The sequence below is a fragment of the Columba livia genome, unplaced genomic scaffold (genome assembly GCF_036013475.1).
Source record: "Columba livia isolate bColLiv1 breed racing homer unplaced genomic scaffold, bColLiv1.pat.W.v2 Scaffold_135, whole genome shotgun sequence".
Lineage (NCBI taxonomy): Eukaryota > Metazoa > Chordata > Aves > Columbiformes > Columbidae > Columba > Columba livia.
Window position 1 is genome coordinate 961246 of NW_027043031.1, and position 11026 is coordinate 972271.

Here is an 11026-nt window from a genome sequence, read left to right on the forward strand (position 1 = left end):
TTTACTTAAACACAGAGAGCACGAATTCGTCACTGACACACACACTCAGAGAGAAAAGAAAAGCAGGCAGTGAATTACAAAGGGAATTAAAATATTTTCATAATAAGCAAACACAAGGAGAAACAAAAAATATTACACACAGGATGAACCTGCAATGAGTTGGACTCTTATGTAGAAGAAGTTAGAGACAGTTTATAGCTTCAGAAGAAATCCAGTATCTGTTTCCTCAGGGCATCCTTGAGCTCCTGGTTCCTCATGCTGTAGATGAGGGGGTTCACTGCTGGAGGCACCACTGAGTACAGAATGGACAAAACCAGGTCCAGGGATGGGGAGGAGATGGAGGGAGGCTTCAAGTAGGCAAACATGGCAGTGCTGACAAACAGGGAGACCACGGCCAGGTGAGGGAGGCAGGTGGAAAAGGCTTTGTGCCGTCCCTGCTCAGAGGGGATCCTCAGCACGGCCCTCAAGATCTGCACATAGGACACCACAATGAACACAAAACAGCCAAAAGCGAAAGAAAAGCCGACTAGAAGAAACCCAGCTTCCCTGAGGTAGGAGTGTGAGCAGGAGAGCTTGAGGATCTGGGGGATTTCACAGAAGAACTGGCCCAGGGCATTGCCCTTGCACAGGGGCAGTGAAAATGTATTGGCCGTGTGCAGCAGAGCATTGAGAAACCCAGTGGCCCAGGCAGCTGCTGCCATGTGGACACAAGCTCTGCTGCCCAGGAGGGTCCCGTAGTGCAGGGGTTTGCAGATGGCAACGTAGCGGTCATAGGACATGATGGTGAGGAGACAATATTCTGCTGAAGCTAAAAAGACAACCAGAAACACTTGGGCAGCACATCCTGTGTAGGAGATGGCCCTGGTGTTCCAGAGGGAATTGCCCATGGACTTGGGGACAGTGGTTGAGATGTAGCCCAGGTCGAGGAGGGCGAGGTTGAGCAGGAAGAAGTACATGGGGGTGTGGAGGTGCTGGTCCCAGGCTATGGTGGTGATGATGAGGCCGTTGCCCAGGAGGGCAGCCAGGTAGATGCCCAGGAAGAGCCAGAAGTGCAAGAGCTGCAGCTCCCGTGTGTCTGTGAACGGCAGGAGGAGGAACTGGGTGATGGAGCTGCTGTTGGACATTGGCTGCCTGTGGGCATGAGGACCTGTGCAAGGAGGAAAAGGCAGTGACAAGTTAGAGGGACTTCTCTGAGGAGAGTAAACATGCTGTTTCTCAGTGAAAACCTTTTCCCTGATAGAAGGATGTTTCAGCTCATTCTCTCTTTCCACCAGCTGAGAAAAAAAGCTCATCACATTTTAAAATGCAGCTTGGGCATCTGGTTTCCATGGACGCAAGTCTGGGGCAAGAGCCCCTGAGTTGGTATCAGAAAAAGAAGTGACCCAAACTCCCACCCCAGCCCCAGAGAGCAAGAGCACCAGGGACAGGTGGAGAAACAGGGAAGGACACTGCAGTGCTACCAGAAAATAAAGCAAGGACAGAAAGGCAGACGGGCATGCTCTGGAACCTTCTCCTGACCCGGCTGTGCTGCTGCCACTCACATAATGACACTGGAGAGCAAGTACTTTTAGCACCTTTTTTGAGTACCCCGTTCCAGGAACCCTTCACCTGGAGGTCCAGCTGCTGAGGTGGAGACTCGTGACCTGGACCCCATGGCTTTGGGGCAGAGGGTCTGCTGGGGAGGAGAGGAGACCAGGGGTTGCACTGGGAAATGTGTCTGCAACCGAGAGCATATGAGAGAGGTTCCTAAATCCCATCCCCAGCATTTCTGGTAGCAGTTAACTCTCCCTGCCCATGTCTGTGCTGCCTGCAGCTGTGTCTCTGTCCCTGGTCTGCTCCCTGTCAGTGTCACAGACCCCGTCCCACCCGCTGTGTGCTCAGCTCTGTCCTGCTCACACCTCCTGGCACTGCCCAGGGGCAGCTCTGTGTGTGCAGGGGCTCAGGAGCAGCTCAGACCAGTCCTAACGAGAACTGGGGTCTCAGTGTCTGCTCCAAAGAGAGAAATAAATCCCCATCTCCCACTGCACACCCAGACGAGCAAGAGTGGAAAACTGGAAGCACAGACTCCTTCCCTTGCAGCTGTTCATGTGTTGATGTCCTTGTTCAGAAGGACCCTCTGCCATGTCTGTGGGGGGATCTGGAGCTCTGAGCAGCCCTGACCCACACAGCCCCCTTCAACCCCACAAGCTCCCTGCCTGCCCTGCCGGGGGTCGCTCCTTCCACCCACAGCTGCTGCCATGGGATCTCCCGGGCAGGCTGAGCGCTGACCCTGGCAGGCGGCAGAGTCCCTGCCCGGCACAGCCCTGGGGTGCAGGGACCCTGCTCTGCAGGACAGCCCTGGGCACCCCTGGGTGCTCACCCGGCTTCACAGCTGTTCAATATGGCCTGACAAGAGCCCTGACCTCACAGACCCCACAAGCTGTGCCTGTGCCAGTTTCAGGAGATGCCTCCAGGAGCTACAGCTGCACTGCCCTGCACCCAGAGACTTACCATGGCAAGGGCTGCAAAGGTTTCTCCTCCAGGGAGCTCTCAGTCATCCTCCCAGTCCTGACCACCTTTAATCTCTCTCTGCCTTGCTCGTCTCCTGAGATCCCCAGGCAGAGCCCTCAGCCCTGCTGCGTGTGCAGAGGAGCTGCTCCTGGGCAGAGCTGTCTCTCTGCAGCGCTGCCGCTGCCATGAGCTCCCTGTGTCCCAGGAGCCCAGCCCAGCCCAGCAGCAGAGGAGCAGCCCAAGACGCTTTAATGACCCCTCTGGTGGGTTTGGTGCTGAGTCCGTGGACCTCAGACCCTGAGGGGAAGGTGATGAAACTTCTCAGGAAGTCAAACTCAGATGCAAACTCCAAAGTTTCCTGTAATATTGATGGGTCCCACTGAGGGACACAACTGAAGAACTGACCCCAGAGTTTGGTTAGAGCAGAAAACTGGAGGTAGAGATGACAGGTCAGAAAAGCAAAGTAAAGGTCTCTCTGATGCTGCGTAACCCTGGATGTGTTTCATTAACCAAAGGACTAAGCCCTGACCCCCAACCCTGGGGAGTCAGATCCTGTCCCTCCCACGTTGCCCAGGGCCCTTCCTGGGACAGTGTGATGTGGGGCTGTGCAAGGCCAAGGGCAGGACTATGGTCCCACACCTCCCAGGTTCCTGGCTGGGGACAAGGAGGGTTTGGAGCTCATTGACAACATTTCCTGACACGGGTGACTGAGGAGTCAGTGGGCTGAGGTGCCCTGTGGGACTTCACACTTACAAACCTGAAAGAGTTGGTCAGGATGGAACAGTCAGGGATGGAAAGTGGAGCTGAGGCTCCTGGGAGATGAGAACAAGGCCAAGAGCAGGATTTCAGGAGAGCAAGCTTTGGCCTGCTGAGGGACCTGCTTGGGTCCTATGGGATATGACCTTGGTGTCTGCAGTGCTTTTCTCTCCCACCTCCCTCCTCTCTCCCACCTGCTGTTGTGCATCGTTTTTTACCCTTTCTCAAATACAATATCCCAGAGGTGGTGCCAACATCACTGAGTGTCTCAGATTTGGCAAGGACTGGGTCCATCTTGGAGCAGCTGAAATCAGCTCTGTCTGACATTGGGCAAGCTCCTGTTGTCTTCCCAGAGAGGTGACAGCTGTAGCACACCCACACCTACCCCCAGTTCCAAGAGTTTGTCATTTAAACCCAATAGAGAGTGACAATGTGTTGGGTGTTACAAACTACATGATCATGTAGAAGAAATGGACAAGATCTTCTGTCAGCAACTCAAGGAGGAAGTCCCCAGTCAATGAGCAGGTTCCTATGGGGAACTGTAATTGCTCTGACATTAACTGGCCTGGCAAAGTGGCAAGTGCTGTCAGTCCAAAGGATCTTGGGCCAACTGCTTAACGTGTCTGCATTATGGGCCAATGAGAGTGATGCTCAACTGGAACTGGAACTGGGAAACAAGGAATAGCTGGTGAGGGATGTGAACATCAGTGTCCACCTTGGCTGTTGTGACCAGGACACAGTGGGGTCCCAGGCACCAGAGGGGAGGGAGGAAGGCCAGCAGCAGAGCACAGGCTGGTGGGCTCCAGAGGAGAAGACTTTGTCAAACTGGGGGATGGTGGGCAAAATGGTGACATGGAAGTAGATCTGAAGGGTGAAGGAGCTCAGGAAATCTGATAATCCTTACAGGACAGGCTGCTCCAAGCACAAGAATGATCTCTCCAAGTACCCATGAACAGAAGTATTTATCTCGTGAGGCTGCTCCTCTGAACTGATGGAGCTCCAGGGCACAAAGGCAGCACACAGGAGGTGGAAGCAGGGGAAGCTGCAAAGGAGGAATTTAGAAACCTTGTCCATGGATGTGGGGATGATGACAAAGCTGCCCTGGACTTGATACCTGCACGGGAAGGGCAGCAAGATGAGCTGACACAGCTTCACTTGCAGTAAGAGAATAGACAGGGTGAACATGGGCCTGCTGATGAAGTTCATAAGAGTAGAATCAGAAAGGACTGAGGTTCTTCATGGCTTCTTTACCTCCATCTTCACCAGCAAGGTCTCCTGGGCCTTTGTTCCTGAAGGCAGGAGTCTGGAGAACACCCAGCAGTGGATGGGGCTCAAGTCAGGGGTGACCTGAGCAAACTCAGACACCATTACAGAACAGGAGATGGGTCACTTGACCAGCTCCTGAACACAAGTATCGCTGTGCTGTGGCACCTGAGACTGCCAGAGACACCCACCTCTTGGTCCAGAGTTGTGTGATTCCTCTTGAGGTGTCCTGGCCTGTCTCCTTGCTCAAGTGATGCTTTAGCACCCACTTCTCTGACACATTCAGTCTTTATCAGCCGATTCTCTAGATCAGTATATACTGGAGATTGTTGATAACAGCTGTTTTGGAAATGAGGGCATTGGGAGGGGGACGGAAATATAAGAAATCTGGCTTTATTATTATTTATCATGGATATGCTCTGTGTTTGGCAACAGTTCTGAAATCTCTCTAATCATTCACACGGGACTCAAAAGCTTTAGGAAAATGACGGACAGAGCCTCGGCTTGTAAGAGCATTTTAGATGTTAGTGCGCCCTCTGCTGCCGTGATCTTGAACTGCAGCTACTGAGAGAATGAAACGACTTCTAATGAAATGAAAGGCAGAAGCAATACCAAGTTTCTGAGGGTGTTTGGGACCCCACAAAGGGCCATCACTGACACAGCTGTGAAGGAAACAACCAGTCCAGGTCCCTGTCCCTGGAGGCTGGTGAAGGAAAGACTTGGAGACACTGGTTCCGGGTGGTGAGGGCCACGTGGAGGTGGCTCTGATGCCATGTCAGCCCTTGATGCTTGTTCATCACCAGAATGGCTGAGCCCTGACCCCTGGGACCTGGTAGATTTTTCTCCAATGTTTTTCAAGGCTTTTCCTGTGGTCAGTGTGAGTGTTTTGTGTTTTGGGGTGGGTTTTATGTCGAGTGCTGTTGCTTTAACTGGTTGTGTTTGTATGATCATTTGTGCAGAAAGGGCAGTCACAGGACAGCACCCAATATGTCAAACTGATGCCCAGTGAAATGCCGTAAAGCCCTGATGAGTTCCCCCTGTGTCTGTGTCTCTCCTGGAAGGAGTCTGTCCCGAGAAGGGGATCCAGCTCCTGCCACTCTCTGCAGAGGCACATGAGCAGTGCCCATCACCTGGGGACACAAAGGGTGATGTTTGCCAGACCAGCCTTCATCCCACCACCCAGGTGGTTTCAGCCATGACCAGTGCGTGACCACCAAGAGCAGGGACAGTGCCCTGGGCCTCCTGGGCACAAGGACAGCCTCGGGGCCAGCAGCACCCCGAAGTCCTTCCTCCACAGAGTGCTGGGTGCATGGGCAGTGGGTGGGGTGGGACACTGGGGGCCCATGTCACCTCCGTGTCACAATGCGACCACGGGGCAATGCTGATGTCACAATGCCCCGGGGCAGTATAAAAGGGAGCAGCGTCCCGTGTCTGCTGCCAGAGCTGGCCTGGAGGCAGCCTGAAGACATCGGAGAGGAAGTCCTTGAGGAGCCGGTGGAATCCCTTGACAGGGGCTGACGGAGGAAGAGCTGGACGAGGCAGCTGGAGTTTCTCCGCTGCGAGGCCATCTCCCAGCAGGGCAACCTTCCAGGTTCATCTGATGGATGATCATCCTTTTCAGCTGGATAGCAGTAGCAAAATGAAGGGAATGCCTTCTTGAGGAGCACTGCAGAGCTCACCGTCCTGATGGAGTGGGGAGCTAGGGTCAGCAGCTGTAGGAAGTGGAATGCAGAGTGGTTTGAAGGGCGTGCGGTGCTCTCCCGGCCACCAGAAGGTAGATGCGTGGTTGGCACAAGGTGATGGAGTGAATGGGTAAGCTGGGCAAGGTTCCAAGTGTTTGTCAGGGATTTCCCCAGCATGCACTGGTAGTGAAAGGAGGGGGAAGGAAAAGAGGGAGAGAGAAGAAGAGGGAGAGGGAGAGAGAGAGGGAAGAGGTGAAGCAAGAGGAGAAGAGAGAGAAGAGAGAAGAGAGAAGAGAGGAAGAGGAGGAAGATGAAGAGGAGGAGGAGGAGGAGGAAGAGGAAGAGGAAGAGGAAGAGGAAGAGGAAGAGGAAGAGGAGGAGGAAGAGGAGGAGGAAGAGGAGGAGGAGGAGGAGGAAGAGGAAGAGGAGGAGGAAGAGGAAGAGGAAGAGGAAGAAGAGAAGAGAAGAGAAGAAGAGAAGAGAAGAGAAGAGAAGAGAAGAGAAGAGAAGAGAAGAGAAGAGAAGAGAAGAGAAGAGAAGAGAAGAGAAGAGACGAGACGAGACGAGACGAGACGAGACGAGACGAGACGAGACGAGAAGAGAAGAGAAGAGAAGAGAAGAGAAGAGAAGAGAGAAGACATCATCATCCTATCATTCTATCCTTCTATTATTCTGTGGTCTTCTGGGAGGCATGACCAGCCTGTGGGCCGAGGAGCCAGGTCTCGCTCAAATGCTCAGGGAACAGCCGATCGCCAGTGTTGGGGTCAGGAAGGAATTTTCCCCCGGGGCAGACTGGCCCTGGTCCCCGGGGTTTTTTTGCCTTCCTCTGCAGCATTGAGCATGACCACCTGTCAGAGCTCCTCTGGGCCCTTTTGGCTCGGTTCATGCCCACTGCTCTTGCCCTCCAAGGCACCACTCGTGCCCTGGCTTTCTCGGGTTCTTTCTCCCAGGGCAAGTTTGCAGCAGGAGCCAGCTCTCCTCCTTCTCCTTCTTCTATTAAAATTTGCAATTTTAATAAAATAAATATAAATATTTAAAAAAAAAAAAAAACTGTTTCCAGTTGTATCCTTTGTCTATGTGTCCCTGAAACTGTTTTTGGATCTAAAACCTCTCTGGCATTTCAGTCGAACAGTCCCATCTTTATTGGACTCCTTGTGAGCGTACAGAATAGAGCAGCACAGCACAGCACAGCATGGTTGTGCTCAGTAGCTGTGCCTGGAGCACGATGAGCTCTGAGCCAGGCCTGAGGACTCCATCCAGGAGAGCCGCTCTCTGCAGGGCAGGGCCCAGGCCCGTCCAGGAGATGGGGCAGAGACAGGCACACACACCTACAACATGGCTCAGGCAGGCACCAGAGGTCCCAGGCTGAGCTGAGACACGGCCCCTGGGCCCCTGCAGGAGATGGTCCCCAGGGAGGCCGGTCCCAGCCACTGAGGCCTTTGAGCACCCCAAGACCCTGTAGACACGGGTGGCTGGCAGCTTTGGAGACTGAGTCTTGGCCCAGATGGACCTTCTCTCTGATCAGGACTTTTGTTCTCAGATTCTTTTGTTTAGGTACGTTTTTTCCAAAGCAAAGATCTCAGGCATTACTAAAAAGGAGAACAAGGAGAAAAAGAAATCCATGTCACACAGCACACACTATCCCATGTGTGTGTGAGTTTTGGTGCAGATGTCCAAAATGGCAGTAGCTTCCTTACTCTTTCAGTACTCCAAAGAGTATCTCTTAAAGGGTTTCCAGAAGTTCTGAACCTCTTCCCACCAATCAAGGTAGGCAAATAACTCCGAGAAAGGTGCAAGTCACACAGGAGGTGTGGAAGGTTTACCCTGCGGCTGAAGTGCATTTTGCATCCCCTGTACAGATGGCCAACTGTGGATCTTGGTTTGGGTAGAAAAGGAAACATGACTGCAGTAGCAGCAATGGACTCTTTTTGCTCATTTGGGAAGAGTCATCATTTGCCTGGCTGTGCTTTGGGAATGGATTCAAAGCGAGTCTTATTTCCATGGCGGTCTGTTGGCACTGTCCAGCCCAGCCTATGGCTCTGGTCACAATAAATAAGGATACATAGGCATTATATTTATCCCCTTCAGATCCATTTGTTTTGACCCTTGAACAGGATAATCAGGGAAAGAGATTGAAATACTTTTGTATAGGGCAGATATTGGCAGGGAATATACAGGGAACTTAAATCAAAATTGTCCCTTGGTTCATCCAGGGTGGGATCGTAACATTCTTAAATCTAGTTACAGGCTGAATTGTTATTGACTGCGGATTTTATACGGGATTAGACACACTATACCTAAAGCTATAAATAAGCCATAACTTCTTGAGATTAAACAGGATTGTAAGGAATCTCCAACTGGGTTTTTAAACGGTCTTAAAGAGGCATCTAGTTACAAGAAATTATTGAAAAAAGGTTTAATCAGGTAATAGCTATGCAATTACACACTGCTATGGCTATGCACTTATTAAACACAAAGGGGAGATGTGGCAGTGCGCTAAGATTGGACCTGTGGGAAACTGCAAGAGTCGACAGTGTGAGAACAAGCTCTAGTGGAAAAATACAAGAAGCAAGTACCGCATGCTATGTGAGACATCAAGGACAGAGGGACTGATACAGGATTGATACATCAAGGACGGGGGGATAGCTTAGGATAGACAAGAACTGGTTTTATGACAGTAACTTTGGTGGGAAGACGAAATACCTATGAAGGTACAGCAGAGAAGCTCAGCTCTCTATAACGTCTGTTTTCTCTACACTGGAGAAACTGCAAGGACCCTCCTGACAGATGCCATAGGCTGTGGGATGTGCCAGCTTTAGGATCTTTTTAGGAACTGCAGCTGAATTGGGCTATAGCCAGAAACTTACTCTTTTAAGGGCTGTGAAGATTTGTCTCTCAAAGAGCTCTCAGCATCCTCCACCCCATGTCGTCTTTAATCTCTCTGTGCCTGGCTCCTGTGCCCTCGGTGCTGCAGGCAGAGCCCTCAGCCCTGCTGCGTGTGCAGAGGAGCTGCTCCTGGGCAGAGCTGTCTCTCTGCAGCGCTGCCGCTGCCATGAGCTCCCTGTGTCCCAGGAGCCCAGCCCAGCTCAGCAGCACAGGAGCAGCCCATGATGTCCCTTTCTCTGTCCCCTCTGGGCTCCTCCAGGTGTCCCTGGAGCTCTAGAGGATCCTGCTGTGAAACAGTCCTCCAAGCACAGTGATGGTTCATATCAAAACACAATTGAAACTCCAAAAGGAATTGAATGACACCAAGATAAGCTGTTACTACTTCATTAACACCTGAAGAAGAATCCTAAATACTGTGAGACTACTACTGAATTTAGTAAGACAAGGTGTAGATAGACCTGAGATACTCTGTCTTTGCATCAGTTGCTACCAGCAAGGTCTTCCAGGCCTTTGTGCTCTCAGGCAGGACTCTGGAGGGCAACAACTGTGGTGGATGGGGATCAAGCCAGGGGTTTCATGAGCAAACTGCAGCCTTACCAGCCCTTGGGACCAGAGGGTTTGCATCCAAGAGTGCTGGGAGGGTGTGTTTCTCCAGTTGATGCTGATCTGTTATGATCCCAGTAAAAAATCAACTCAGAGTCTGGGAGGTATAGTTTAAAATGCTGTTTATTAGGTCTGGCACTACAAGAGGGGTATCACAGAGCCAATCTGTGTCCCTTTAGATAGTGGGATCCCAGGTGGTGTAGCACTGAACAGGCTTCTGAGCCAAATGCTCTACTATGGTGCCCCAGCTGAGGTACTGTGGTCCAAATGTGCACTTCCAGGAGGTGCCCCATGTCTTGTCAAAGCCCTGATGCTCACCTTGACCTGGTCCTGCCCAGCAAGCAAGAGCTGATCAGGGATGTGATAATCAGTGTCAGCCTTGGCTGTCATAACCAGGACATAGTGGGGTCCCAGGTGCCAAAGGGCAGCGAGTGAGGCCAGCAGCAGAGCACAGACCTGGGACTCCAGAGGAGGAGTCCTTGATGTACTTGGGAGACTCATACAAGCGGTGCCATGGGAAGCATCCATACACGCATCAGCCTTCACCCCAAGCACTAACCAATTTAAGCCGCACTTTCTATCATCCATACACACATCAACCTTCGCCCCAAGCACTAACCAATTTAAGCCGCACTTTCTATCATCCATACACACATCAACCTTCGCCCTAAGCACTAACCAATTTAAGCCTCACTTTCTATCATCCATACACACATCAGCCTTCACCCCATACACTAACCAGTTTAAGCCGCACTTTCTATCATCCATACACACATCAACCTTCGCCCCAAGCACTAGCCAATTTTAAGCTACACAGACAACCAGTGAGCAATAAACACAAACAAACAAACAAACAAAACGTCCCTGTAGCTTGCAGTTAAAGCATGGCACTGAAGATGCCAAGACGGCCCCACACCCACCCAGGGACAAAAGACTTAGTCCTAACCTTACCATTAGTTCTCGCTAGACATATACATGCAAGTATCCGCGCCCCAGTGTAAATGCCCTTGACTCCTACACCATAGGCAAAAGGATCCGGCATCAGGCATGCCCATAGCAGCCCAAGACGCCTTGCTTAGCCACACCCCCACGGGTACTCAGCAGTAATCAACATTAAGCAATAAGTGTAAACTTGACCTAGTTATAGCAACTCAGGGTTGGTAAATCTTGTGCCAGCCACCGCGGTCCCACAAGAGACCCAAACTAATCGTTCGCAGCGTAAAGAGTGGACTCATGCTTATCACATTAATTAAGGTCAAAACGTAGCTGAGCTGTCATAAGCTTAAGATACACTTAAAACCGCCCTAAATATGGCCCTAATTCGTATGATTTACTAAACTCCACGA

General features: G+C 51.5%; 1 protein-coding gene across 1 annotated transcript; it reads right to left on the minus strand.

Moving 5' to 3' along the window:
• On the minus strand, positions 1 to 956 carry LOC135577751 (olfactory receptor 14J1-like). The gene has a single exon (XM_065047872.1). It carries the CDS (start codon positions 954 to 956, stop codon positions 201 to 203), a length of 756 nt encoding a protein of 251 aa, XP_064903944.1. The 3' UTR covers positions 1 to 200.
• Positions 957 to 11026: the final 10070 nt, after the last annotated feature.